Source organism: Oncorhynchus tshawytscha, linkage group LG11 (assembly GCF_018296145.1).
Source record: "Oncorhynchus tshawytscha isolate Ot180627B linkage group LG11, Otsh_v2.0, whole genome shotgun sequence".
Lineage (NCBI taxonomy): Eukaryota > Metazoa > Chordata > Actinopteri > Salmoniformes > Salmonidae > Oncorhynchus > Oncorhynchus tshawytscha.
This window is the reverse complement of record NC_056439.1, coordinates 34,199,033-34,226,691: the sequence shown is the minus strand read 5'-3', so window position 1 is coordinate 34,226,691 and position 27,659 is coordinate 34,199,033. Positions and strand designations below refer to the sequence as shown.

Sequence of the window (27,659 nt, the reverse complement as noted above, 5' to 3'; positions counted from 1 at the left end):
CTCTCTCTCTCCTGTCAACACTACCTCAAACAGACATATGCACTGTAACCTCTCTCTCTCCTGTCAACACTACCTCAGACAGACATATGCACTGTAACCTCTCTCTCTCCTGTCAACACTACCTCAAACAGACATATGTACTGTAACCTCTCTCTCCTGTCAACACTACCTCAGACAGACATATGCACTAACCTCTCTCTCTCCTGTCAACACTACCTCAGACAGACATATGCACTGTAACCTCTCTCCTGTCAACACTACCTCAGACAGACATATGCACTAACCTCTCTGTCAACACTACCTCAGACAGACATATGCACTGTAACTCTCTCTCTCCTGTCAACACTACCTCAGACAGCCATATGCACTATAACCTCTCTCTCTCCTGTCAACACTACCTCAGACAGACATATGCACTAACCTCTCTCTCCTGTCAACACTACCTCAGACAGACATATGCACTGTAACCTCTCTCTCCTGTCAACACTACCTCAGACAGACATATGCACTGTAACCTCTCTCCTGTCAACACTACCTCAGACAGACATATGCACTAACCTCTCTCTCTCTCCTGTCAACACTACCTCAGACAGCCATACGCACTGTAACCTCTCTCTCTCCTGTCAACACTACGTCAGACAGCCATATGCACTGTAACCTCTCTCCTGTCAACACTACGTCAGACAGCCATACGCACTGTAACCTCTCTCCTGCAAACACTACCTCAGACAGACATATGCACTGTAACCTCTCTCCTGTCAACACTACCTCAGACAGACATATGCACTGTAACCTCTCTCTCTCTCCTGTCAACATACGGAAATACATGCATATCTTAGAAATGTTTAGTGTTATAGGAAAGTAATTGTAGATTTGTTTGATTATAAGATGACAATTTATTTTCTTACTTTTGAGAGTCAAGTCCACTTGGTGCTCTTGCCAAATGCTGACCCATGATGCTCCATACACATTTCTTAAGTGTCTAAAACCCAACACAAGTATAACATATACATGTTAAGTAAGTAATGTTGATTTCCATGTTACTCCATGTTGATTTCATCTGACCCCGCCCCCTTCCTCCCACCCAGCCACAGGGTCACAAGTCACCTGTCTTCTGATCTCCAACCAATCAATGCTCACAGACGAAACCAGTCTAAAATTACATTATTCCACTTATGTGATTATTTGTGGTTTGCTCTTACTGCTTGTGCTACAGCCAGTGGTCAATGTGTTCCTATTAACACCTTGTTGTCCATTCTGAATCTGCCCGTAGAGAAACGTAATTCATTAATAAAGATTTACTGTACCCTACTCCATAGTGACAAAGGTAATGTTATGTCAGAACTGCATGTGGAGGCTAGTAATTCCTACAACCTTATGCACAAGCAATAACAGCAATCCATAAGGATACACCCCTTGCCATTATGATTGGTCAGCCAATGTCCAACCCACCAGCTAATGATTGGCCCAGGTCTTTTTGTTGTGTTTGAAGGACTGTGATAGGGCTATTACTGCCACATGATACAGAATTAGCTTGCCACATTCGCTCTTTTGTTTGTGATGAAAAAGCTCATCTCCATGTCACATATGTCACTGGACGAGTTTGTTTTGCATGGCCCGGTTCCCCGGGTAGGCAGAGATTGCACATTTTACACCATTACATTGGTCCTTAAGTGAAATCTCCACCACCCGGGGCACCGGGCCATGCAAAATGAACTGGCCCATTGTGTCTGTGTTCATTGGCAAGGTAAACCTGTGCCTCCGTATGTTCCTCAGTCACGTGATGTCTGAATACTGTCTGTCAACAAGATAAAAAAAACTCCAAAACAACAGATCTATACACAATGTAAATCACCCACCATAGAAGCTGTTGGATCTAATGGAGCGCATACAGTAAATGGGTATGTTCTCATACATACTCCAGCTCGTTCCCATCTCATGTAACCAGGCATATGTGATGGTGACTGCAGTCCTGTAGTGATATTCACTCCCCGTCTAACACCAGTCCTGGCAAACTGTGCAGCAGAACCTGTAGACCTACCTACCTGAGACTCTTAACCGCATGTCTACTGTATGTCCAACGCCTAAAATGATGTAGATATATCTCTCTTCTTCTTCCTTACTTCTTATTGAAACTCAATGTCTTCTACTTTGCTTATGTCTGCTTTTTTTGTTTGTTTGTTTCTTCTTATCATTTTTTAACTCATCGGTCGCAGTCAACGTGAGTGAGCGGGGTAAATACACGGTTTAGATTCTACTCATTTCGCCATCCTGATTGCTCTTCGTCCAGTTCCCACCTCTTCCCCCTCCCCTCAGTCTGGAATGTGATAATAACCTACTGCTCTGATCTGAAGGAACACATGCATGCTCAATAAGCCATATAGCTTTAGACCCAACTGACTCTTACCTCTCTCTCCTATACAAAGTTACTGCTTGTCTGCTTGTTGTGTGTGGAAACTTTTATTTCTTTTTTATATTGATATTACTAACCAATATGAATTGATAAAGTAAATTAGTAATAAGAATAAAATGTCCAAAGCTTTGCTTGTATCTGAAGGACCGAGCAACAAAGCTCAGTTTTATTCCTATTATCCCTAACCTCTGTCCAGTATGTATATCAAGTCAAAGTGATATGAATGTCTCATAGAGAGCATAAGACTTCCATGACAAAGTATCCTAGTCTAGGAGCTAGAGGACTATACAGCAGCTTTGTAGGGAAGTGACAGTTATGCTGGCCATGGTGTAAGCTTGTGTTAGATCAAGCTGGGGGGGGTCATCTGGTTTCTAGCCCCCTCCTAACCAAAGGGGACCGTCGTCAATCTCATCTCCTGTTTCCAGGTTCCAAGGTACTGCAGAACGATGAGTTCACTAAGGATCTGTTTAGGTTTCTGCAATTGCTCTGCGAGGGACACAACAACGGTATGTCCAACACTTTACACAGAACACCGTACGTCAATAATACGCCTTAGTTTACCTACTGTAGCCTACTTGTGACAATGTTCAATATATATCATTACCGTACTCTGCTGAAAGGGATCCTCTTTTTTCCATTTGACCCCCTTTCCCTTTCTTCAGACTTCCAAAACTTCCTGCGGACTCAGACAGGGAACACAACCACAGTAAATATCATCATCAGCACTGTGGACTACCTGCTCCGTCTGCAGGTAAAATACTATCCCCGCCCTCACTCCCTATATGCTTTATGTGTAGCGTCTGTTTATATTGTCCTGTGTTACATGTTGATTTATCCAATATTAGGAATCCATCAGTGATTTCTACTGGTACTACTCTGGGAAAGACATCATGGATGAGGCTGGCCAGCGGAACTTCTCCAAAGCCCTGGCTGTGGCTAAGCAGATCTTCAACTCTCTCACTGAGTACATACAGGTAACACAAGCCTCTTGGGTTGGAAGAAACTAACCTTCACGGACAGGAATGCATTGTATGGTTAATCATGGTTATCGTCCTGACTATAGTGATGTCTTCTCTGTGTGTCCCCAGGGCCCGTGTATTGGGAACCAGCAGAGTCTGGCCCACAGCAGGCTATGGGATGCAGTGGTGGGCTTCTTGCATGTGTTTGCCAATATGCAGATGAAGCTCTCACAGGTAATACAACTAAGGACCATTTTCTAATCAACTCACTCCTTGTCAACCAGTGGCTCAATATTAGATCTATCAATTCAGATATGAAACTGAATAGCATCTGGTTAGTGTGATACAACATCAAACTGTATGTGGATGGAGAGTTCACATCCTGACTTTCTAACCAATCAGCTGTTGCCACAAGAGGTCCCTCTTAGTTCAGGGATGTTCTCTGCAGCATGCCTTGGTGACAGGCTTTTCTCCCTGCCTTCATTTGAAATGTTATGAAGGCTATGTGATCCATCACTCCCACAGCAAGACACCTTGGATGTGCTTTGTAGCCAATAACCCAGGTGGGATCAGAATGAAACCTCTCGGACCGTTAAACCGCCTTGGCTTATCTCAGGGTTATCCGGAGGGGAGGGCTGTTTGCAAGTGACCAGATTGACAGGGCTGCCGGGCGCGTTTTGATTAAGCTAATCGAAGTCCCTCCTCAGATTTATTGCATGCTGGGGAGGCCCAAAACGAGTCATCCCCTCCCAGCCATCTGCTCTGGCCCAGCAGAATGACATTAGGCCATGTGCTGATGGATGGTTGGGGCCTAGTGAATCCTACAGTAGCGGGTCCCAGTGCTCGCAGGGGGCCTTGATCTATCCAAATGGCGCTCTGGGATATTAGCAATGGACTGGCCCCTGACAGAGCAGCACTAACCTTGATTGGGTGCAGAATGTGTCTCAAAGTTGCTTTTGTTTCCTGTCCCCCCAGGACTCAAGTCAGATTGACTTATTGAAGGAGCTGCTGGACCTGCAGAAGGACATGATTGTGATGATGCTCTCCCTTCTGGAAGGTTCTATTACACCTTTTTATCTCAGTCGTGACTCATAATGGAACACAATGTGGCTATCAGATGACACTGATAGAACAGAGTTAGCTACTAACCATTTGATCCTTTATCCCTAAAACTGTAAACACATTTATTTGCTTGAACTGATTTTGCATGCGATCAAACATCTAGACGATCTACCTTGACAATAAAATAAGCAGATTGTGTTATGGTTACTGTGTACTTTGTATTGTATGTCCTAAACTTTAGTAACCCTCGCTACCCTCCTACAGGTAATGTTGTCAACGGAACCATTGGCAAACAGATGGTGGACACCCTGGTGGAGTCCTCCAGCAATGTAGAGATGATCCTCAAGTTCTTTGACATGTTCCTCAAACTCAAAGACCTGACGTCCTCGGACAACTTCAAGGAGTACGACCCGGACAGCAAGGGAGTGATCTCCAAGAAGGAGTTCCAGAAGTCCATGGAGAACCAGAAGCAGTACTCCCAGTCAGAGATTGAGTTCCTGCTCTCCTGCGTCGAGGCTGACGAAAACGACATGTTCAACTACGAGGAGTTTGTTGAACGTTTTCATGAACCGGCCAAGGACATTGGTTTTAACGTGGCGGTCCTGCTCACCAACCTATCAGAACACATGCCTCACGACGCCCGTCTAGCCACCTTCCTGGACCTGGCTGAGAGCGTAATCAACTACTTCGAGCCCTACCTGGGCCGCATCGAGATCATGGGCGGGGCCAAGCGCATCGAGAGGGTCTACTTTGAGATCAGTGAGTCCAGTCGTACGCAGTGGGAGAAACCCCAGGTCAAAGAGTCCAAGAGACAGTTCATCTTTGACGTGGTCAACGAGGGCGGGGAAAGCGAGAAGATGGAGCTGTTTGTCAACTTCTGTGAGGACACCATCTTTGAGATGCAACTGGCCTCCCAGATCTCTGAGCCTGACTCAGTGGAGCGTCTCGAGGAGGATGAGGAAGACAGCCAGAGTGTGGAGGAGGAAGAGGAGGAGGAAGAGGAGGAGAGCATGATGGAGTCTCACTCAGCCTTCACAAACTCCTGTGTCTCCATGAGGAAGAACCTGTCCAGCTTCCGCCAGCTGCTCACCTTCAAGAGCATGCGGCGGCAGTACAGGAATTTCAGGAAGATGAGTGTGAGGGAGATGGTTCGAGGGTTATTCTCCTTCTTCTGGAAGATAATCACGGGCCTCTTCCGCTTCCTCTACAACCTGGTGTGGGGCTTCTTCCACATCTTGTGGTCCTCCATGTTTGGTGGGGGCCTGGTTGAAGGGGCAAAGAACATGAAGGTTACAGACATCCTGGGGAACATGCCTGACCCCACACAGTTTGGTATCCATGGCGACGTGCTGGAGGCAGAGAAGATGGAGGCGAGCGAGGCATCGTCGGTTGCAGAGATGGTCCAGATGGCCCAAGTGGACAAGGCAGAGGCCGACCTGATGGCTGAGCTGCTCAACATTCAAACCAAGAGCCAGGGGGGCAAGCACGCAGCCGAGCCAGGTCTGGGGGACATGGGGGAAGTGGTGGGGGTCGACGCCCCCTCTTTAGCCACTGCCGTCAAACAGAAGAAGGCCAAGGTCTGTACCTGGATCTCCTCAGAAATCACACATGTTCAGTCTTAGAAAAAGAGTGATGGTTATCTGTGTAAGGTCAGGCCTCTGTAATGTATATGTCACATAATGATTAGGTGCAAAAATTAGCTGTACCCTCTTAGAAAAAAGGGCTATTTAGAACCTTAAAGGGTTCTTTGGGCTGTCCCCATAGAATAACCTTTTGAATAACCCTTTTTGGTTCCAGGTAGAACCCTTTTGGTTGCAGGTAGAACCTTTTTAGGTTCCATATATAACCTTTTCTACATGGAACCCAAAATGGTTCTACCTGGAACCAAAAAGGGTTCTACTTGGAACCAAAAAGGGTTTTCCTATGGGGACAGCAGAATAATGTTTTTGGAACCCTTTTTTGTAAGACTGTAGTTTAACCACATTCCATGTGTTTCTTGAAGGAGGCTTCTACTATGGAGCCTGCCAATGGAGATCACAAAGCCAAGCCAGAGAAGGCAGAGTAAGTGACCTCGTAAAGTCCTTGATGTGATGTGATTGCACCTGATTTGTTTCCCAGTGTGGACACAATATTCCCTACCAGGCTCAGCCCTATCATCATTTGTTTTGCTCCTGGTGGAAACTGAACTGATTTGTTGAGGGTACTTGTCTGTCTGTGTAAACCCACGGGGTGTGTGTTTGTAACTGCAGCCCAGAAGACGAGGAGAAGAAGGACAAGGACGAAGCCAAAGAGGAGACTCCACCTGAGTCCCCACCAGAAGAGGAGAAGAAGGCCCCCAAGAAGAGACCGGGACTAAAGAAAGAGCCCCCAGAGGCCTTCATGGCCAGATTCTTCTCTGGCCTGGAGATCTACCAGACCAAGATGTTGGTGAGCACACTCACCCATTTTGTTGAGCCCTGTAAATCACAACAGTACATTCATGTTTGTCCTGTTGCATATGACACAAATGTATGAGTACTATACACTGAGTGTACAAAACATTAGGAACTCTTTCCATGACATAGACTGACCAGGTGAATCCTGCTGAAAGATATAATCCCTTAATAATTGCATCTGTTAAATCCACTTCAATCAGTGTAGATGAAGGGTAGGAGACAGGTTAAATCATTATTTGTAAGCCTTGATACAATTGAGACATGGATAATGTATTTGTGCCATTCGGAGGGTGAATGCGCGGGACAAAAGATTTATAAGTGCCTTTGAACGGGGTATGGTAGTAGATGCCAGGCGCACCAGTTTGAGTCAAGAACTGCAACGCTGCTTGGTTTTTCACACTCAACAGTTTCCTGTGTGTTTCAAGGATGGTCCACCACCCAAAGGACATCCAGCCAACTTGACACAACTGTGGGAAGCATTGGAGTTAACATGGGCCAGCATCCCTGTGCAACGCTTTCAACACCTTGTAGAGTTCATTCCCAACAAATTGAGGCTTTTCTGAGGGCAACTCAGTGTATACTTGTGTGTTTTGCAGAACTATCTGGCCAGAAACTTCTACAACCTGCGTTTCTTAGCGTTGTTCGTTGCTTTCGCAATCAACTTTATTCTGCTCTTCTACAAAGTAAGTCAAACCCTATCTAATCGAATAGAGCACAGTGTTGCTGTTGAACTGCCATGGATATAAACTGGGTGTTTGTTGTGTCAGGTGACTGGCGATGATGGGGATGACGATGATCCAGACCCCTGGAACGGTGGTGGAGGTACTGATGAAGAGGAGGATGAAGGTGGGATGGAGTATTTTGTCCTGCAGGAGAGCACCGGCTACATGGCACCTACACTGCGCTTCCTGGCCATACTACACACAGTCATCTCTTTCCTGTGTGTGGTGGGATACTACTACCTGAAGGTACATTTTGTGAACACACACACATACAGATAACTAACTCATCTTTATAGTATCCCTAGAGGATGTATTAACCATCATTATAATGGACTAGTAATTCAAACTTAGATATCACACTTTTCGAAGTGGTCAAAATCCTTTATATTGTGATATGGGAACTAATTTACCACCAATACATATCCCCCCTTTTTCTGAAGGTGTATTTGGTGAAGTAATCATCAGAGTGTAATGGTATTATATCCAGACAGTGCCCTGTGGAGCTGTGATCTAATGTTCCATCTCTCTGTTGTGTCCCCAAGGTGCCTCTGACGGTGTTCAAGAGAGAGAAGGAGATCGCCAGGAAGCTGGAGTTTGACGGCCTCTACATCACAGAGCAGCCGTCAGACGATGACATCAAAGGACAGTGGGACCGCCTCGTCATCAACACCCCGTGAGTCAAACAGAACAAACTAGAATCATCACTTTGGTATTTGATTGTAGTATTCAGATTGTGGACTGATTGTCTACACCAGGGATTTTGTTTGTAACTTCCTCTCATGTAAATCCTTCATGTGATAATTCTATATTCTATCCTCTGTTGTATAGTTCCTTCCCTAATAACTACTGGGACAAGTTTGTGAAACGCAAGGTAAGTAGACAGTATTTAATTCATTCTTGTGGGCTTGTAATTTATATTCACCAGATCAATACCACTTGATCATGCACATACTATTACTACAATTTACTCTCAGTTTCTCCTTGTTATCCTGGCCTGCTGCTGTTAGGTGATCAATAAGTATGGAGATCTGTATGGAGCAGAGAGGATAGCAGAGCTGCTGGGGCTGGATAAGAGTGCTCTGGATTTCAACCCCACAGAGGAGACAGTGGTGAAGGAGGCATCGCTGGTGTCCTGGTGAGACCCTGGGAGAGTGACCTATAATAGAGTTATCGGGTTAGCATACACAGAGTGAAGTCAAAAACAATACCATTCACATCATTCCACCTCTTTTGACAGGTTGAGCTCTGTCGACACCAAGTATCAATGCTGGAAAATGGGTGTGGTGTTTACAGACAATGTGAGTGTCCTACATTTACAAGAACATCATTTAGTATATGATAACAACACATTATTGACTTGATCTGACTGATCTGTTTCTATGTTGTGTGTCCCTACAGTCATTCCTGTACCTGGTGTGGTACACCACCATGTCCATCCTGGGTCACTACAACAACTTCTTCTTCGCTGCCCATCTGCTGGACATCGCCATGGGCTTCAAGACCCTCCGGACCATCCTGTCCTCAGTCACCCACAATGGCAAACAGGTGGGTGGATGCCGTTTGACCACCAGGCAGCAGGGGTCAGTGTTGAGTTAGAGCTCTAGTTCTACTCTGGTATTAACCATAGAGCTAAAGTATATCATCGTGGTAGTAACCTGAAGTATTCTCTATGTGTCAGCTGGTTCTGACTGTAGGTCTACTGGCGGTGGTGGTGTATCTGTACACTGTGGTGGCCTTCAACTTCTTCCGCAAGTTTTACAACAAGAGTGAGGATGAGAACCAGCCGGATATGAAGTGTGACGACATGATGACTGTGAGTTCCTGGATTTTTTTGACTAAAATCATAATGTAGAGGCCACACTATAAAAAAACAAATAAAATAATTTATAAAACATCAGCCCAGTTCTCAACAATATTTTAACTAAGGCCTAACCATCCTGTTTGGGGCCTTTTGAGTGGTCCTATTCTATTTCCAACCCTATTCCATTTCCAACTATCCTGTGGCTGAAACCTCTCCCTCTCTCTCTCTCTCCCTCTCGCTCTCCCCCCCCCCCTCTCTCTCTTACCTTCTATCTGTTTTTTTCTGTCTCTCTCCCCTTCATCAGTGCTACCTGTTCCACATGTATGTTGGTGTGAGGGCAGGGGGTGGCATCGGAGACGAGATAGAAGACCCTGCGGGCGACCCCTACGAGCTCTACCGCATCCTCTTCGACATCACCTTCTTCTTCTTCGTCATTGTCATCCTGCTGGCTATCATCCAGGGTACATACTGTACTGGTCTGGCTCACAGAGGGCAGTTTCGGAGACAACGCGGGGACCAGGGTGAGACCAAGCAGGGTCAAAGTCACTCTGGCTCCCTGGTGTCAAAGTCACCCTGGTCCCTGTGGGCAGAAAGGGGCTGTGTAAAGGGCTGTGCAGCTATGTACGTCTGTCTGTCTCTACCGGCCCTGATAGCAGACAAAGGCAGAAAGGGGCTGTGTAAAGGGCTGTGCAGCTATGTACGTCTGTCTGTCTCTACCGGGCCCTGACAAACTCCCTCCTACACAGTAATGTTTCTCTCACAGTCAGACAGTATCAAACTGTCCAATGGTTCTTCCACCTCAGACCGAGACAATCAGTCAGCCTCATGCCTCTCCCACAGAAACACTGAAAATGTCAACTCGCCTCACAGTCATTCACCAGAACACACAGACAGATACAGATGTAGCCTGTACCTTAATACAGAGTAATGCTGCTTCCTGTTGTCAGAAGCTGTTCAACCATGAAGTATTTTACACTGCAATGCAAAAGCCGGGGAAGGAGAATTGTATTAAATTGCCATGTCCATGAAGAAACATGTTCACTGTTGGTTGTTGTGGCTGCAGGTCTGATCATTGATGCTTTTGGAGAGCTGAGAGACCAACAGGAGCAAGTGAAAGAGGATATGGAGGTGAGAGACTGATTTGCATCTGTAGTACAGGTCAGCAGAGGACAATTTTGGAATATATTATATTTTTTCTCCTCAGACCAAATGTTTCATCTGTGGCATCGGCAATGACTACTTTGACACGACGCCTCACGGCTTTGAAACACACACCTTACAAGAGCACAACTTGGCCAACTACCTGTGAGTATCCCTCTGTATCTGGACTGGCTGTAACCCAGCACTTTAAAGCTAGACTTTTTCATCTAAAGTATCAATTAGCCCACATGTCTTTTGTCTTCCTGCATCTTTATACTTGTTTACTATTAAGTCACCTGATTGATGGCTTTTACACAACAGTAGATGGTATCTGGTATCTGTGCCAAAGTTAAAAATACCTGCAGTGCCTCATAGTGCCAGCACCCTTTCCCCCTCTAGGAGCTCAATGCTCATCTATTGTTTATCTGTGTGAGTTAGCTGGACAATAGGAAGCCATGTGGCCTTAATCTGCCCGCTCAGTCAGCTGGAGGATGCTATGACGCTATCCTCATTAGCTCATGCTGTTTAAGTTGGTTGGAAAATAGTTGTGTGATATTCTCTTATGCATCGCACATTTTGATTTGGTTAACAATGGCGGACAGACTCAGTAATCTGATTGCTGCTCTATGCTTGAGGATAGGACACGTGGATGATTGATAAGATCATCAAGAACTCTAACATTATGCTTGAATGAATCTTTTATTCCCTCCTGCTATATCTATTTGTAGTTCTGAAAAGGTCAGTTGCTCTTTGAATGTTGAATGATACTAGTGAACCATGACCGTGGATAAGTGGTAATTTTCATGTCTCGCCATTTTGCTTGAAAGGTTTTTCCTGATGTACCTCATCAACAAAGATGAGACAGAACACACTGGCCAGGTATGGAGCTTATCACCCTTTTGTCCCCTTAGTCCTGAGAAAATGTTGCTTGTCATTTCAGGAACCAAAGGTTACTATATATTGACCCGTCTCTTTGTCTGTCTGCTTTCTCTAGGAGTCATACGTGTGGAAGATGTACCAGGAGAGGCAATGGGACTTTTTCCCCGCTGGAGACTGTTTCCGAAAGCAGTATGAGGATCAGCTTGGATAGTGCTGACAGACAGGATTGCAGTCCTACAGAGAGCTGCTCCAGATCCACTCCCACTTCCTCTTAACAGCTGAGGACGGTTGATAACCATTCACCGCCTATTGCCTCCTTGAAATGTGTGAGACTAGAGGAGAGGGGAGATGCTATCTTTCATATGACGGAATAACCATTTTCACATCAACATCAAATGTACTTCTACATGTTACCTTTGGTACAGAGAGTGATTTTACCACAACCTGCCCAGACATTTGATTTCAGTTTGGTACTATTTTTTCATTGTTTTTTGACAAGGTGTTGCCTTTTCCTCCACATAACCCCAAACCATTGCACAAATGTTTGTCTTTTTGAGAAACACTGGGTTGTGTGGGGTTATGGGACAACGTGTGAGTCTGGGCCCGTACGAATATGCACAAGAAGACTACTTCAATATTTCAAGAATGATGAAAATGACACTTATGCCAAAAGATAGGGGGGGAACAGATTTATACAGAGAGCCAATGTGATATAAGAACGTTTTTAAGATGTTACAGTCTCGTGCTTGCAGAGATGAAGTATTGAATATAGAGGACTTGACAAGGTGAACGGTTTATTATATGATGAAATGCCTAAATCAAGTACTGATGAAGTGCCTTATCTACATTACGACACAGCTATGCAAAACCATGTGTTTTTCTTTCTGAGATGGAAGTGCAGTAGTTTTCCTGGATAGCTGTTCAGAGTAATTTGTTTGTGGCTTATGTTTTTCATTTGAAAAAGTATGAACAGTATTGAGTTTTTTGCCAACTGCAGCGTCCTAACTGCAAACGTACATGGTACAAAGAGTATAAATGACACACGTCTAAGTATATCACATGTCAGAATTTATTAAACACCTTGAAACAAAAACAACAACAAAATAAATTGCTATTGTATGGCCATTTGTATGTAGTAACTTTGCTGAACCGTGCATTTTTTCTGAAGGGAAAATAAAGAAGTGAATGCAATAAATGAAGTCTCTTCACAGTGTTTCTTTAAGGATTTTACTAAACTTTTTTTGCTATTGTTAAGGACAAAGTATGTAGCCTACAGTACAAACTACACCCTTAGAAAAACAAGTGCTATCTAGAACCTAAAAGGGTTCTTTGGCTGTCCCCATTAGGGAACCATTTGAAGAACCCTTTTTGGTTCCATGTAGAACTATTTTGGTTCCAAGTAGAAACCTTTTGGGTTCCATGTAGAACCATTTCCAAAAAGGGCTCTACCTGGATCCAAAAAGGGTTCTCCTATGGGGACATCCGAAGAACCCCTTTGGAACCTTTTTTTCTAAGAGTGTACAGCAAGTTTGCGTGTCATATCTCACTGTCCAGTTGGTCCTCTACTGACCCCTACATCATGTCCCAACGTCACTCTGAGTTCATATCAGGGGATTTAGAGTTTTTTAAAGCATTGCATAATTTCCTCCCAAAAAATAATCTACATGTGAAGCTGAGCCTCTGGCTCTCCTTTACCCATCAACATGGCCTACAATTTAGACCTGACTGTTACAGCTTAGATCTGACTGTTAGGTGTTAGCTAGGATGGCCTTGAAGGTTTACCACATTCAGTCTCCACATTAGGTATTTTAAGCTTTGTTATTGGCAAGATAGTATAATCAGTCCTAGCTTTAGGTTTTAGCTAGTAGCTACAGAGTAGTGTTGGTCAGTACCTGTCCAGTCGTAGCAGGGTGCAGGTGGCATGAAGGACATAAGCAGGCTGGCTCCCTGCCTTGGCCGATGGGAGTTTTATCTATATTACCCACGTTGCCACCTGTCAGTTCGTATTATGTCCCTCCCACCTCAGTACCACACTGGGCTGCAGCCTGAGATCCCTCTAACCTCACACAGCCATCCCTAACCAGCCTTACCACCTCTGACATGTTGATGTCTGATCATGTTTTTAAGTCATTTTAGGTGAATGGACTGAAGCTTACTAAAGAGCGAATTACCATTTCAAAATCCCTGAAATTATAACAATCTTCAATAATTAGACATAATGAGAGCAGCAGGAACCCACTCTGGCTAATTTAAAATAATGTTGAAGCTATTAAAGTACTGGAGACAAATTATACCCATTAAATGTTAATTTTCCATTTCTCTCCTTTTGTGTTTAATTGTCTCAGTCTGACGTCCCAACAGTGGTTGATGTTGTGTGTATGTGAAGTGATGGTTGTGAAAACAGGGCTGTGGTAGTGGGGCTCATCTCCCTCTCTGTGGTGGAAGCATTAGTTCTGTAATTACACACTGCTACTAATCTGAAAACTCAATTAAACTGAGTCAACCTTAGAGAGCCATTTACTTAACTGATTGAATGTGGAGACCTTGGAGACATACAGTATGACTGGCTATGGCTATGCTGTCCACAGCAGAATGGATGTATTGTGTATAACAGACCGTTGTCCTCATAAAAACCTTCTCTCGCATGAAACATGGGCTGTTTCCCAGATAACGCACGCCCACCTTCACCACCACGACATGACACCGAGAACATGAAGATTAAAAGCACCTGCTACACGGCCCATTTCAGAGTACCTCCACTTGCAACTAAGAATAGCCTATGGATGCTACGGCTGGCATGGCTGGGAATCGATCCTGCAGCACTCCGTAACCTCGTTGATGGCCTGATCAATGAGCCAGCAGCAGAACACAACCCAAAGGAGCTGAGCCCACAACTTTTTTACCCCATTCTCTGTGACCTCACGCACCCTTGACCAGCAAGAAATGACCATGCCGTAATCTCCCTGATTATGGGAACAGAGAGCGGAGGGTGACTGGCTGGTGAGGAGCTGGGATATTAACAAGGACATTCTAATGTTTCTAGTCACATCTCAGAGCACTCAGGGTCTGACCTACTGCTCCGTCTGGTCATTCAGCAAGACACACGGCCGGAAGCCAGGTGACCATGCTCAGGGGACATGTTCCACTTCATTTAACCGTACTCCTATTCAAGACCTGGAACCACTCCACTCAAATATTTCCAAGTCACTTTAGGAGTATTATTGTCAAAGTGATAACTGAATAGTTTTAAGGAGCCGAAAGAGAACTACAGAAATGTATAAAAATCGTAATACCTGAATGTTGTTTATTTTAAAGCAGAAATAGATATGCCTTCAGTGGTGACAATGTTACCTTTTTTAAATGTTGTCTTTAGATGTAATTTCAGTCGAAAACAGAAAAAGTTGGGCAGCACACAACTAATAACCACATTTTGACAGCTATTTGTCTTCCTACAAGGATCCCCACAAATAGCCAATTGTCATGTGTGTAAAGCTGCTGCATGCTGTTCCAACTAGTATCTGGCCTGTCATCCAGTTCTCCTTCTGGTGGTCTCTGCTGTGCCGAGACAGAGACACAGAGGAGAGCAGAAGAATGAGACACACTCTGCTCTGTCACCTGCAGCGGTTTGGTACCTGCAGAGCAGCCTCGCCCAGCCTAGCGCCGCTGAGTACTGTCCCCCGCTACATCCTGCTGAGTCTCTCAGGGTTCTCAACCTACAGTATCATCCGTCAGATAAACACTATTAGTTCAGCTTCAATCAGGTTGTACTGTAGCAGCAGTGGAAAAGTGGAAGCAGAGCATTTTGTGTAATTAATCCAATCAAATCGTATTTGTCACATGCACCGACATGCACCGAATACAGGTGTAGACCTTACAGTGAAATACTTACTTACAAGCCCTTAACCAACAATGCAGTTTTCAGAAAAATAACTGTAAAGTAAAAAATAGATAAGCAAAAAAAAAAGAATAATAATAACAGTAGCGAGGCTATATACAGGGGGTACAGGTGCAGAGTCAATGTGCAGGGGCACAGGTTATTCGAGGTTATCAAGGTAATACAGTATGTACATGTAGGTAGAGTTAAAGTGAGTATGCACTGAGAGTAGCAGCAGCGTAAAAGAGGTGGAGGACAGCCTGGGTAGCCATTTGATTAGCCATTCAGGAGTCTTATGGCTTGGGGGTAGAAGCTGTTAAGAAGCCTTTTGGACCTAGACTTGGCGCTCCGGTACCGCTTGCCGTGCAGCAGCAGAGAGAACAGTCTTTGACGAGGATGTTTGGAGTCTTTGACAATTTTTAGGGCCTTCCTCTGACACCACCTGGTATAGAGGTCCTGGTTGGCAGGAAGCTTGGCCCCAGCGATGTACTGGGTCGTACGCACAACCCTCTGTAGTGCCTTGTGGCCGGAGGCCGAGCAGTTGCCATACCAGGCAGTGATGCAACCAGTCAGGATGCTCTCGATGGTGCAGCTGTAGAACCTTATAAGGATCTGATGACCCATGCCAAATCTTTTCAGTCTCCTGAGGGGGAATAGGTTTTGTAGTGCCCTCTTCACAACTGTCTTGGTGTGCTTGGATCATGTTAGTTTGTTGATGATGAAGGTGTTGGAGTCGTGCCTGGCCGTGCCGTCATGAGTGAACAGGGAATACAGGAGGGGACTGAGCACACACCCCTGAGGGGCACCTGGGTTGAGGATCAGCGTGGCGGATGTGTTGTTACCTACCCTTACCACCTGGGGGCGGCCCATCAGGAAGTCCAGGATCCAGTTGCAGAGGGAGGTGTTTAGTCCCAGGATCCTTAGCTTAGTGATGAGCTTTGAGGGCACTATGGTGTTGAACGATGAGCTGTAGTCAATGAATAGCATTCTCACATAGGTGTTCCTTTAGTCCAGGTGGGAAAAGGCAGTGTGGAGTGCAATAGAGATTGCATCATCTGCGGATCTGTTGGGGCGGTATGCAAATTGGAGTGGGTGATTCCTGGATGATGGTGTTATGTGAGCCATGACCAGCCTTTCAAAGCACTCCATGGCTACAGACGTGAGTACTACGGGTCAGTAGTCATTTAGGTAGGTTACCTTAGTGTTATCCCGACTAAGGGTACGACCCAGATGAAACATGGGGCAGGTAAAGGGCAGGTTGAGGGCAGGCAGGGGTTCGTGAACAGGAGTCAAGCAGGTACAGGATGGCAGGCAAGCTTGGGGTCAGGGCAGGCAGAGGTTTGTAATCAGGTCAGGGTCAGGCAGGTAAAGGACGGCAGGCAGGCTCGGTGTCAGAGCAGGCAGAAGGGTCAGAAACTGGAAAAACTGGGAAACACAACGAGAGAAACAGGAAGCCGGGAAAGAATGGTTTTAAGACCTGACAAGACAAGACGAACTGGCAACAGACAAACAGAGAACACAGGTATAAATACCAAGGGGATAATGGGAAGATGGACGACACCTGGAGTAGGGGTGTAGACAAGCACAAAGACATGTGAAACAGATCAGGGTGTGACAGCGTTCTTGGGCACAGGGACTATGGTGGTCTGCTTGAAAAATGTTGGTATTACAGACTCAGTAAGGGACAGGTTGAAAATGTCAGTGAAGACACTTTCCAGTTGGTCAGTGCATGCTCAGAGTACACATCCTAGTATTCCGTCTGGCTCTGAGACCTTGTGAATATTGACCTGTTTAAAGGTCTTACTCACATCGGCTACGGAGAGCGTGATCACACAGTCGTCCGGAACATCTGATGCTTCATTGTTGCTTGCCTCGAAAAGAGCATAGCAGTCATTTAGCTTGTCTAGCTCATGGCTGTGCTTCCCTTTGTAGTCTGTAATAGTTTGCAAGCCCTGCTACATTCGACGAGCTTCGGAGTTGGTGTTGTACGATTCAATCTTAGTCCTGTATTGACACTTTGCCTGTTTGATGGATCGTTGGAGGGCATAGCGGGATTAGAGTCCCGCTCCTTGAAAGCAGCAGTTCTACCCTTTAGCTCAGTGCGGATGTTGCCTGTAATCCAAGGATTCTGGTTGCGGTATGTACGTAGTCACTGTGGGGACGATGTCCTCGATGCACTTATTGATAAAGCCAGTGACTGATGTGGTGTACTCCTCAATGCCGTCGGTAGAATCCCGGAACATATTCCAGTCTGGGCTAGTAAAACAGTCCTGTAGCTTAGCATCTGCGTCATCTGACAGAGTCACTGGTGATTTCTGCTTTAGTTTTTGCTTGTAACCAGGAATCAGGAGGATATAATTACGATCAGATTTGCCAAATGGATGGCGAGGGAGAGCTTTATACACGTCTCTGTGCGTGGAGTAAAGGTGGCCTGGAGTTTTTTTCACTCTGGTTGCACATTTAACATGCTGGTAGAAATGAGGTAAAACGGATTTAAGTTTCCCTGCATTAAAGTCCCCGGCCACTAGGAGTGCGGCGTCTGGATAAGCGTTTTCCTGTTTGCTTATGGCTCATTGAGTGCGGTCTTAGTGCCAGCATCGGTTTGTGGTGATAAATAGACAGCTACGAATAATATAGATGAAAACTGTCTTGGTAGATAGAGTATCTCATGATAAGTTGTAGACCACACTATCTCAGGCGAGAAAAACCTTGAGACTTCCTTACTATTAGATTTCATGCACCAGCTGTTGTTTACAAATATACACATACCCCCACCCCTTGTTTAACCGGAGACGGCTGTTCTATCTTACCGATGCAGCGTAAAACCCGCCAGCTGTATGTTATTAATGTCGTCGTTCATATTACAGTTTTTAATGTCCCGTTGGTAGGATATTCATGATCGTAGTTTGTTTATTTTATTATCCAATGATTGTACGTTGGCTAATAGAACTGATGGTAGAGGCAGATTACCCATTAGTCGTCGGATCCTTACAAGGCACCCAGACCTACGCCCCTGATATCTCCATCTCTTTCTCATGCGAATCACAGGGATTTGGGCCTTTGCAGTTGTCTGAAGTTAATCCTTCGTGTCCGACTCGTTAAAGAAAAATCAATTAGGACAGTAATAGGACATTAATCTCTGTCCTGATATCTAGAAGCTCTTTTCGATCATAAGAGACGGTGGCAGAAACATTATATACAAGTTATATATATATATATATATATACATTATATATATATACATTATATATAAGTTACAAAAAAATTGAAAAACACACACAGTAGCACAATTAGTTCAATGAATGAAAACCCTTTGACACACCACAAACAAAGAGCCCAATCTTTAATAGCGATGATGACCTATTAAGCCATTATTACTGGCACAAAGAAGACTGAATTTAGCTCACTCCTTGGTGGTACGATGTGTCTCTTCCTCTGGCTTTATTGACATCAAGAAATGTATTTTGTCAACCTGCTATTTGTGTGGGAATTTCCAGATTTGCGATTATGTCAACTTTTGCTAAAATGGACGGCTAATTGGTAGTTAAATGAAGGTTAAAATGCAAAAAAAAAAAATTTGGTAAAGATGAGCTTAATTTAACGTCTTAACTACAGCTCAAAGCACATGGAGGAATGAACGAATGAATGTTTTGTGAACAGAGATTATTAAAACGGTAGTAAGGATAGGAGATATACTCTACACGGTTTACCCTTGTGAAGGTGAATGACCTGAAACACAGGGGCTTAATATGGAGAGTGTGTTCTATTTGCAGATTGGCACTGCACGGACATTGTAATAAGAGATTAAACACATCAATTGTTCATCAACTTGGACCCATGGGTAATTTTTTGGGGACATGAAAGACAGTAAAAACAACAGCAAATCAGCTCTAAGTGTTTTTCATTTAGGAAATCTGTTTTAAAGTATTCCCATGCATAATAAACTCAGCAAAAAAAGAAACATCCACTCCCTGTCAACTGTGTTTTTTTCAGCAAATGTAACACGTGTAAACATTTGTATGAACATAACAAGATGCAACAACTGAGACATAAACTGAACAAGTTCCACAGACATGTGACTAACAGATATTGAATAATGTCTCCCTGAACAAAGGGGGGGTCAAAATCAAAAGTAACAGTCAGTATCTGGTGTGGCCACCAGCTGCATTAAGTACTGCAGTGCATCTCCTCCTCATGGACTGTACCAGATTTGCCAGTTCTTGCTGTGAGAAACAGTTCTTGCATGGGAAATGAATGAAGATATGTTAAATTATTTGGATTTTTACAAATTATCTTCGAAAGACAAGGTCCTGAAAAAGGGACATTTATTTTTTTGCTGAATATAGAAAGATACAGTTGAAGTCGGACGTTTACATACACCTTAGCCAAATACATTTAAACTCAGTTTTTCACAATACCTGACATTTAATCCTAGTAAATATTCCCTGTTTTAGGTCAGTTAGGAAAACCACTTTATTTTAAAAATGTGAAATGTCAGAATAATAGTAGAGAGAATTAATTATTTCAGCTTTTATTTCTTTCATCACATTCCCAGTGGGCCAGAAGTTTACATACACTCAATTAGTATTTGGTAGCATTGCCATTAAATTGTTTAACTTGGGTCAAACGTTTCGAGTATCCTTCCACAAGATCCCCACAATAAGTTGGGTGAATTTAGGCATTTTCCTCCTGACAGAGCTGGTGTAACTGAGTCAGGACTGTAAAGGCCTCATTGCTAGCACATGCTTTTTCTGTTCTGGACACAAATTCTCTATGGAACTGAGGTCAGGGCTTTGTGATGGCCACTCCAATACCTTGACTTTGTTGTCCTTAAGCCATTTTGTCACAACTTTGGAAGTATGCTTGGGATCATTGTCCATTTGGAAAACCCATTTGCGACCAAGCATTAACTTCCTGACTGATGTCTTGAGATGTTACTTCAATATATCCACATCATTTTCCTCGTCATGATGCCATCTATTTTGTGAAGCGTACCAGTCCCTCGTGCAGCAAAGCACCCCCACAACATGATGCTGCAACCCCCGTGCTTCACGGTTGGGATGGTGTTCTTTGGCTTGCAAGCCTCTCCCTTTTTCCTCCAAACATAACGATGGTCATTATGGCCAAACAGTTCTATTTTTGTTTCATCAGACCAGAGGACATTTCTCCAAAAAGTATGATCTTTGTGCCCATGTGCATTTGCAAACCGTAGCCTCGATTTTTTATGGCAGTTTTGGAGCAGTGGCTTCTTCCTTGCTGAGTGGCCTTTTAGGTTATGTCAATATAGGACTCGTTTTACTGTGGATATAGATACTTTTGTACCCGTTTCCTGCAGCATCTTCACATGGTCCTTTGCTGTTGTTCTGAGATTGATTTTGCACCAAAGTACGTTCAACTCTAGAAGACAGAACACATCTCCTTCCTGAGCAGCATGACAGCTGCGTGGTCCCATGGTCTTTATACTTGCGTAATATTGTTTGTACAGATGAACGTGGTACCTTCAGGTGTTCAGGCGAGGTCTTGGCTGATTTCCTTTGATTTTCCCATGATGTCAAGCAAAGAGACACTGATCTTGAAGGTAGGCCTTGAAACACATCCACAGGTAGACCTCCAATTGGCTCAAATGATGTCAATTAGCCTATCAGAAGCTTCTAAAGCCATGACATCATTTTCTAGAATTTTCCAAGCTGTTTAACCTCTGGATTCTAGCCATCCCGGATCCGGGATCGTGAATACAGCCTCAAGCTCATTACCATAACGCAACATTAACTATTCATGAAAATCGCGAATGAAATGAAATTAATATGCTAGCTCTCAAGCTTAGCCTTTTGTTAACAACACTGTCATCTCAGATTTTCAAAATATGCTTCTCAACCATAGCAAAACAAGCATTTGTGTAACAGCTAGCATAGCTAGCGTAGCATTTAGCGTTAGCATCAGCAGGCAACATTTTCACAAAAAACAGAAAAGCATTCAAATAAATCATTTACCTTTGAAGAACTTTGGATGTTTTCAATGAGGAGACTCTCAGTTAGATAGCAAATGCTCAGTTTTTCCTGAAAGATTATGTCACGCCCTGGTCGAAGTATTTTGTGTTTATCTTTATTTATTTGGTCAGGCCAGGGTGTGGCATGGGTTTTTGTATGTGGTGTGTATATATGGGGGATTGGAGCTAGTGGGGTGTTCTAGATAAGTCTATGGCTGTCTGAAGTGGTTCTCAATCAGAGGCAGGTGTTTATCGTTGTCTCTGATTGGGAACCATATTTAGGCAGCCATATTCTTTGAGTTTGGTGTGGGTGATTGCCCTTAGTGTCTTTGTTCCTGTCGCTGTGTTAGTTGACACAAGTATAGGCTGTTTCGGTTTTCGTTACGTTTATTGTTTTGTAGTGTTTTGTGTGTATTCGTGTTACGTTTGTTTGATTAAACATGGATCGCAATCTACACGCTGCATTTTGGTCCGACTCTCCTTCACCACAAGAGAACCGTTACAGAATCACCCACCACAAACGGACCAAGCAGCGTGTCAACAGGCAGGAGCAGCCCAAAGAGGAGATGTGTAAGAAGGATTTCTGGACATGGGAGGAGATCCTCGACGGGAGAGGACCCTGGGCTAAACCAGGGGAGTGTAGCCGCCCAAAGGTGCAACAGGAGAAGAGGCAACAGAGGCAGCAGCAGCAGGAGCAGCAGCAGCTACAGTGGGAGAGGTTGCACCACCTGGAGAAATGGACATGGGAGGAGGAACTGGACGGTAAAGGACCCTGGGATCAGCCTGGAGATTATTGTCGCCCCAAAGCCGAGCTGGAGGCAGCAAAAGCAGAGAGGCGGCATTATGAGGAGCTAGCACGGCAGAGCGGATGGAAGCCCGGGAGTCAGCCCCAAAAAAATTATTGGGGGGGGGGCTCACAGGGAGTATGGCTACGCCAGGTAGGAGACCTGCACAAACTCCCTGTGCTTACCGGGGGGCTAGAGAGACCGGGCAGGCACCGTGTTATGCAGCGGTGCGCACGGTGTCCCCAGTGCGGGTGCATAGCCCGGTGAGGTATATTCCAGCTCCTCGGATCGGCAGGGCTAGAGTGGGCATCGAGCCAGGTAAGGTTGGGCAGGCTCAGTGCTCAAGAGCTCCAGTGCGCCTGCACGGTCCGGTCTATCCAGTACCACCTCCACACCCCAGCCCTCCGGTAGCAGCTCCCCGCACCAGGCTTCCTGTGCGTGTCCTCGGTCCAGTACCACCAGTACCAGCACCACGCATCAGGCCTACAGTGCGCCTCGCCTCTCCAGCGCTGTCGGAGCCTTTCTCCTCTCCTGCGCTGCCGGAGTCTCCCGCCTATCTAGCGCTGTTAGAGCTTTCCTCATCTCCAGCGCTGCCGGAGTCTCCCACCTGTTCAGCGCAGCCAGAGCCTTCCTCCGACACAGCGCTGCAGGAGTCTCCCACCTGTTCAGCGCAGCCAGAGCTGCCAGTCTGCATGAAGCAGCCAGAGCTGTCAGTTTGCATGAAGCAGCCAGAGCTGTCAGTCTGCATGGAGCAGCCAGAGCTGTCAGTCTGCATGTAGCAGTCAGAGCTGTCGGTCTGCATGAAGCAGCCAGAGATGTCAGTCTGCATGGAGCAGCCAGAGCTGTCAGTCTGCAAGGAGCTGTCAGTATGCAAGGAGCTGCCAGTCTGCAAGGAGCTGCCAGTCTGCAAGGAGCTGCCAGTCTGCATGGAGCTTCCAGTCTGCAAGGAGCTGCCAGTCTGCACGGAGCTGCCAGTCTGTAAGGAGCTGCCAGTCTGCAAGGAGCTGCCAGTCTGCACGGAGCCGCCAGAGCTGCCAGTCTGTAAGAAGCCGACAGAGCTGTCAGCCTACATGGAGCAGCCAGAGCCGCCAGTCAGCGTGGAGCAGCCAGAGCCGCCAGTCAGCATGGAGCAGCCAGATCTTTCAGTCTGCCAGGATCCGCCAGTCAGCCAGACTCTTCCAGATCCGCCAGTCAGCCAGACTCTTCCAGATCCGCCAGTCAGCCAGACCCTTCCAGATCTGCTAGTCAGCCAGACCCTTCCAGATCTGCTAGTCAACCAGACTCTTCCAGATCTGCCAGTCAACCAGACTCTTCCAGATCTGCTAGTCAACCAGACTCTTCCAGATCCGCCAGTCAGCCGGGATCTGCCAGTCAGCCAGGATCTGCCAGTCGGCCAGTATCCGCCAGTCAGCCAGGATCTGCCAGATCCGCCAGTCAGCCAGGATCTGCCAGATCCGCCAGTCAGCCAGGATCTGCCAGTCAGCCGGGATCTGCCAGTCAGCCAGGATCTGCCGAAACCACCAGCCAGCCAGGATCTGGTAGATTTATCTACATGCCTGAGCTTCCTCTCACTCCTGAGCTTCCTCTCACTCCTGAGCTTCCTCTCACTCCTGAGCTTCCCCACAGTCCCGAGCTGCCCCTCAGTCCCGATCTGCTCCTCAGTCCAGTGGGTTTCTGGGTGAGGACTACTAGGCCATGTTCGGCGGCGAGGGTGGACTATCCAGGGACGCGAGGAGAGGGGACTAAGACATTAATTGAGTGGGGTCCACGTCCCGCGCCGGAGCCGCCACCATGGACAGACGCCCACCCGGACCCTCCCTATTTGTTTTGAGGTGCGTTCGGGAGTCCGCACCAACTTGTTAGGGAGGATGTTCCGTTGTGGGGATCAAATCAGCGGATATTTTAGAGCGTCACTGATCGTTTTCGTTAAAAATCAAACTTTCATGAAAACACACAAACAAGGTATTGAATTAAAGCTACACTCGTTGTGAATCTAGCCACCGAGTCAGATTTGTAAAATGCTTTTCGGCGAAAGCATAAGAAGCTATTATCTGATAGCATGTAACACCCCAAAAGACCCGTAGAGGACGTAAACAAAAATAATTAGCATAGTCGGCGCTACACAAACCGCACAATAAAATATAAAACATTCATTACCTTTGACCATCTTCTTTCTTGGCACTCCTTGATGTCCCATAATCAATACTGGGTCTTTTTTGGATTAAATCGGTCCATATATAGCCTAGATATCGATCTATGAAGACTGTGTGGAAAACGGAAAAAAGTAGCGTTTCATAACGTAACGTCATTTTTTAAAAGTTAAAAAGTCGACGATAAACTTTCACAAAACACTTCGAAATACCTTTCTAATGCAACTTTAGGTATTACTACACGTCAATAAGCTATAAAAATCATCAGTGGGCGATGTAAATTCGATAGCCTGCCGTGTGGAAAAATGTCCGGAGAAAAAGACAGACAATGCCTCGGGTCGGTGGTCGGAGAGAATCGTTTCCCTTCGGGCGGATCTACCAAGAATCAATTCAGATTCAAATGAGGAGACTCTATAGATCCTGTGGTAGCTGTAGGTACTGCAAGCTCGGCCCCATATATTACGGTTCACCTTTAACAATTCATGGGAGTGGCGCATGGATATTTTTTTCCATCTCCAGTGATCAGATTTTCCTGCGCTTTTCGATGAAACAGACGTTCTGTTATAGTCACAGCCGTGATTTAAACAGTTTTAGAAACGTCTGAGTGTTTTCTATCCACACATACTAATCATATGCATATACTATATTCCTGGAATGAGTAGCAGGGCGCTGAAATGTTGCGCGATTTTTAACAAAAAGCTGCGAAAATTCGCATCATCCCAAATTATTAAGGGGGGTTCTGTCACGCCCTGGTTGAAGTATTTTGTGTTTATCTTTATTTATTTGGTCAGGCCAGGGTGTGGCATGGGTTTTTGTATGTGGTGTGTATATATGGGGGATTGTAGCTAGTGGGGTGTTCTAGATAAGTCTATGGCTGTCTGAAGTGGTTCTCAATCAGAGGCAGGTGTTTATCGTTGTCTCTGATTGGGAACCATATTTAGGCAGCCATATTCTTTGAGTTTGGTGTGGGTGATTGTCCTTAGTGTCTTTGTTCCTGTCGCTGTGTTAGTTGACACAAGTATAGGCTGTTTCGGTTTTCATTACGTTTATTGTTTTGTAGTGTTTTGTGTGTATTCGTGTTACGTTTGTTTGATTAAACATGGATCACAATCTACACGCTGCATTTTGGTCCGACTCTCCTTCACCACAAGAGAACCGTTACAGATTATTTGTTTAGGAGAAATCGCTCCGTTTGGTGCGTCACGTTTGGCTACCAAAAAAAACACAAAAATTCAGTCATCAAAACGCCAAACTTTTTTCCAAATTAACTCCATAATATCGACTGAAACATGGTAAACGTTGTTTAGAATCAATCCTCAAGGTGTTTTTCACATATCTCTTCATGATATATCGTTCGTGGAAGCCTCCTCTCTACTCTCAATCACTGGATGACTGCGTGCAGCTTGTAGATTACGCACCAATTTAGACAAAGGACACCGGGCGGACCCCTGGTAAATGTAGTCTCGTATGGCCAATCTTCCAATGATATGCCTACAAATACGTCACAATGCTGCAGACACCTTGGAGAAACGACAGAAAGGGCAGGCTCAGTCCTGGCGCATTCACAGCCATATAAGGAGACAATGGAAAACAGAGCCTCAAAAATTCTGCTCATTTCCTGTTTGAAGTTTCATCTTGGTTTTGCCTGTAGCATGAGTTCTGTGGCACTCACAGATAATATATTTGCAGTTTTGGAAACGTCAGTGTTTTCTTTCCAAAGCTGTCAATTATATGCATAGTCGAGCATCTTTTCGTGACAAAATATTGCGCTTAAAACGGGCACGTTTTTTTATCCATAAATTAAAAGAGCGCCCCCTATATCCAAGAAGTTAAAGGCAGTCAACTTAGTGTATGTAAACTTCTGACCCCCTGGAATTGTGATACAGTGAATTATAAGTGAAATAATCTGTCTGTAAACAATTGTTGGAAAAATGCCTTGTGTCATGCACAAAGTAGATCCTAACCGACTTGCCAAAACTATAGTTTGTTAACAATAAATGTATGAAGTGGTTGAAAAACTAGTTTTAATGACTCCAACCTAAGTGTATGTAAACTTCCGACTTCAACTGTATGTGATTGTATACAAATGTAAGCAAGGTTTCAAATAATTATATTTTAGTATATATATCTGTTTGGGCTTCTTGCAGTCAATTTGCAGTCCACAAATTATTTGTAATTATGTTCCTGCCCCCCGACCATCCGCTCACGAAAATATCAGCCCGTGGATGATTCTAGTTGATGTATTTTTGTGTCCGGATGTGTTACGGTTTTCTAGGTGTGAAGGATAGTCGGACCAAAATGCAGCGTGTAGATTGCGATCCATGTTTAATGAACAACGTGAAACACAAATAAACACAAAACACTACAAAACAAAGAACGTAACGAAAACCGAAACAGCCTATACTTGTGTAAATAAATAAAGAGATAGGAACAACGACACTAAGGACAATCACCCACGACAAACTCAAAGAATATGGCTGCCTAAATATGGTTCCCAATCAGAGACAGCGATAAACACCTGCCTCTGATTGAGAACCACTCCAGACAGCCATAGACTTTGCTAGATAACCCCACTAGCTACAATCCCAATACATACACACCAAAAACCCCAAGACAAAACACACCACAATACAAAAACCCCATGCCACACCCTGGCCTGACCCAATACATGAAGAAAAACACAAAATACTTAGACCAGGGCGTGACAGGATGCTGGTTAGTGTGCGTACGTGCATGGTGTGTGTTTGTGTTGCACTGGGCACCCTCTGAGACGACGGAGTCCCCTCTGTCCATTCGTGAAAATAGAGAGCTACAGTAGAATAGAGACACAGACAGAGAGTTGATGCTGCAGTGTGTGTTAAGAGCAAGACAGAAAGGTGATTGAAGAGATCCCAGGATTACACTGTTTTAAATCCAAATGTACCTTCTCTGATCTCTTCTTTCTTTCAGAGTGCATATTTGCTGTGAATTCTCATATGGTCAGTGCGTTCTAAGACGTGATTTAACAGGATTGCGGGCTCATGGTGGGTTCGATCCCAGCATTGTCTTAGAAATTTAAGTAATTATGTAAGTGCTCTGCGCGACTGAGTAAATCCTCATATCCGCTCGGGTCGTGACACTGCTGCCTCAGGGACTAGGCCTTGAGTTGATGTACTGTACAGTATGCCTTATTACATCTGAGACACAGTTCCAGTGACACATTAAACAGTTGGAATGGTGTCTTCTCTTTCCTGTAGAATGTCAGATCTTTCTTCCTCATTTACATAGAGGGCAGGGGGCAGTAAAGCTGACTAGTGGAGAATAATTTACCCTAACATCATTCTAAGTAGAAGTTAGTGTTATTATGCTTCAACACAGCTAAATGTATCAATGTTGTTTCAACGTAATTTGTCAATGTATTGTGATGTGGATTCTACAGTATATGGAAAATACCCTGGATTTGAAAAAAGGAAT

General features: G+C 44.9%; 1 protein-coding gene across 1 annotated transcript in view; it reads left to right on the top strand.

The window, feature by feature from the left end:
- Positions 1-12,595, top strand: part of LOC112262170 (ryanodine receptor 3-like) — a 157,697-nt gene extending 145,102 nt beyond the window's left edge. Inside the window, exons 83-104 of the mRNA XM_042330038.1 lie at positions 2,217-2,234; positions 2,839-2,919; positions 3,076-3,164; positions 3,259-3,387; positions 3,502-3,606; positions 4,348-4,429; positions 4,699-6,011; positions 6,437-6,495; positions 6,684-6,861; positions 7,466-7,552; positions 7,637-7,837; positions 8,134-8,264; positions 8,420-8,462; positions 8,599-8,726; positions 8,829-8,889; positions 8,990-9,136; positions 9,270-9,404; positions 9,697-9,853; positions 10,456-10,520; positions 10,597-10,697; positions 11,360-11,411; positions 11,527-12,595. Of these exons, the coding sequence (XP_042185972.1) occupies positions 2,217-2,234; positions 2,839-2,919; positions 3,076-3,164; positions 3,259-3,387; positions 3,502-3,606; positions 4,348-4,429; positions 4,699-6,011; positions 6,437-6,495; positions 6,684-6,861; positions 7,466-7,552; positions 7,637-7,837; positions 8,134-8,264; positions 8,420-8,462; positions 8,599-8,726; positions 8,829-8,889; positions 8,990-9,136; positions 9,270-9,404; positions 9,697-9,853; positions 10,456-10,520; positions 10,597-10,697; positions 11,360-11,411; positions 11,527-11,622 (3,458 nt within the window). The 3' untranslated portion in view covers positions 11,623-12,595. The remainder of the gene's footprint in view (positions 1-2,216; positions 2,235-2,838; positions 2,920-3,075; positions 3,165-3,258; positions 3,388-3,501; positions 3,607-4,347; positions 4,430-4,698; positions 6,012-6,436; positions 6,496-6,683; positions 6,862-7,465; positions 7,553-7,636; positions 7,838-8,133; positions 8,265-8,419; positions 8,463-8,598; positions 8,727-8,828; positions 8,890-8,989; positions 9,137-9,269; positions 9,405-9,696; positions 9,854-10,455; positions 10,521-10,596; positions 10,698-11,359; positions 11,412-11,526) is intronic.
- The last annotated feature ends 15,064 nt before the right edge of the window (positions 12,596-27,659 follow it).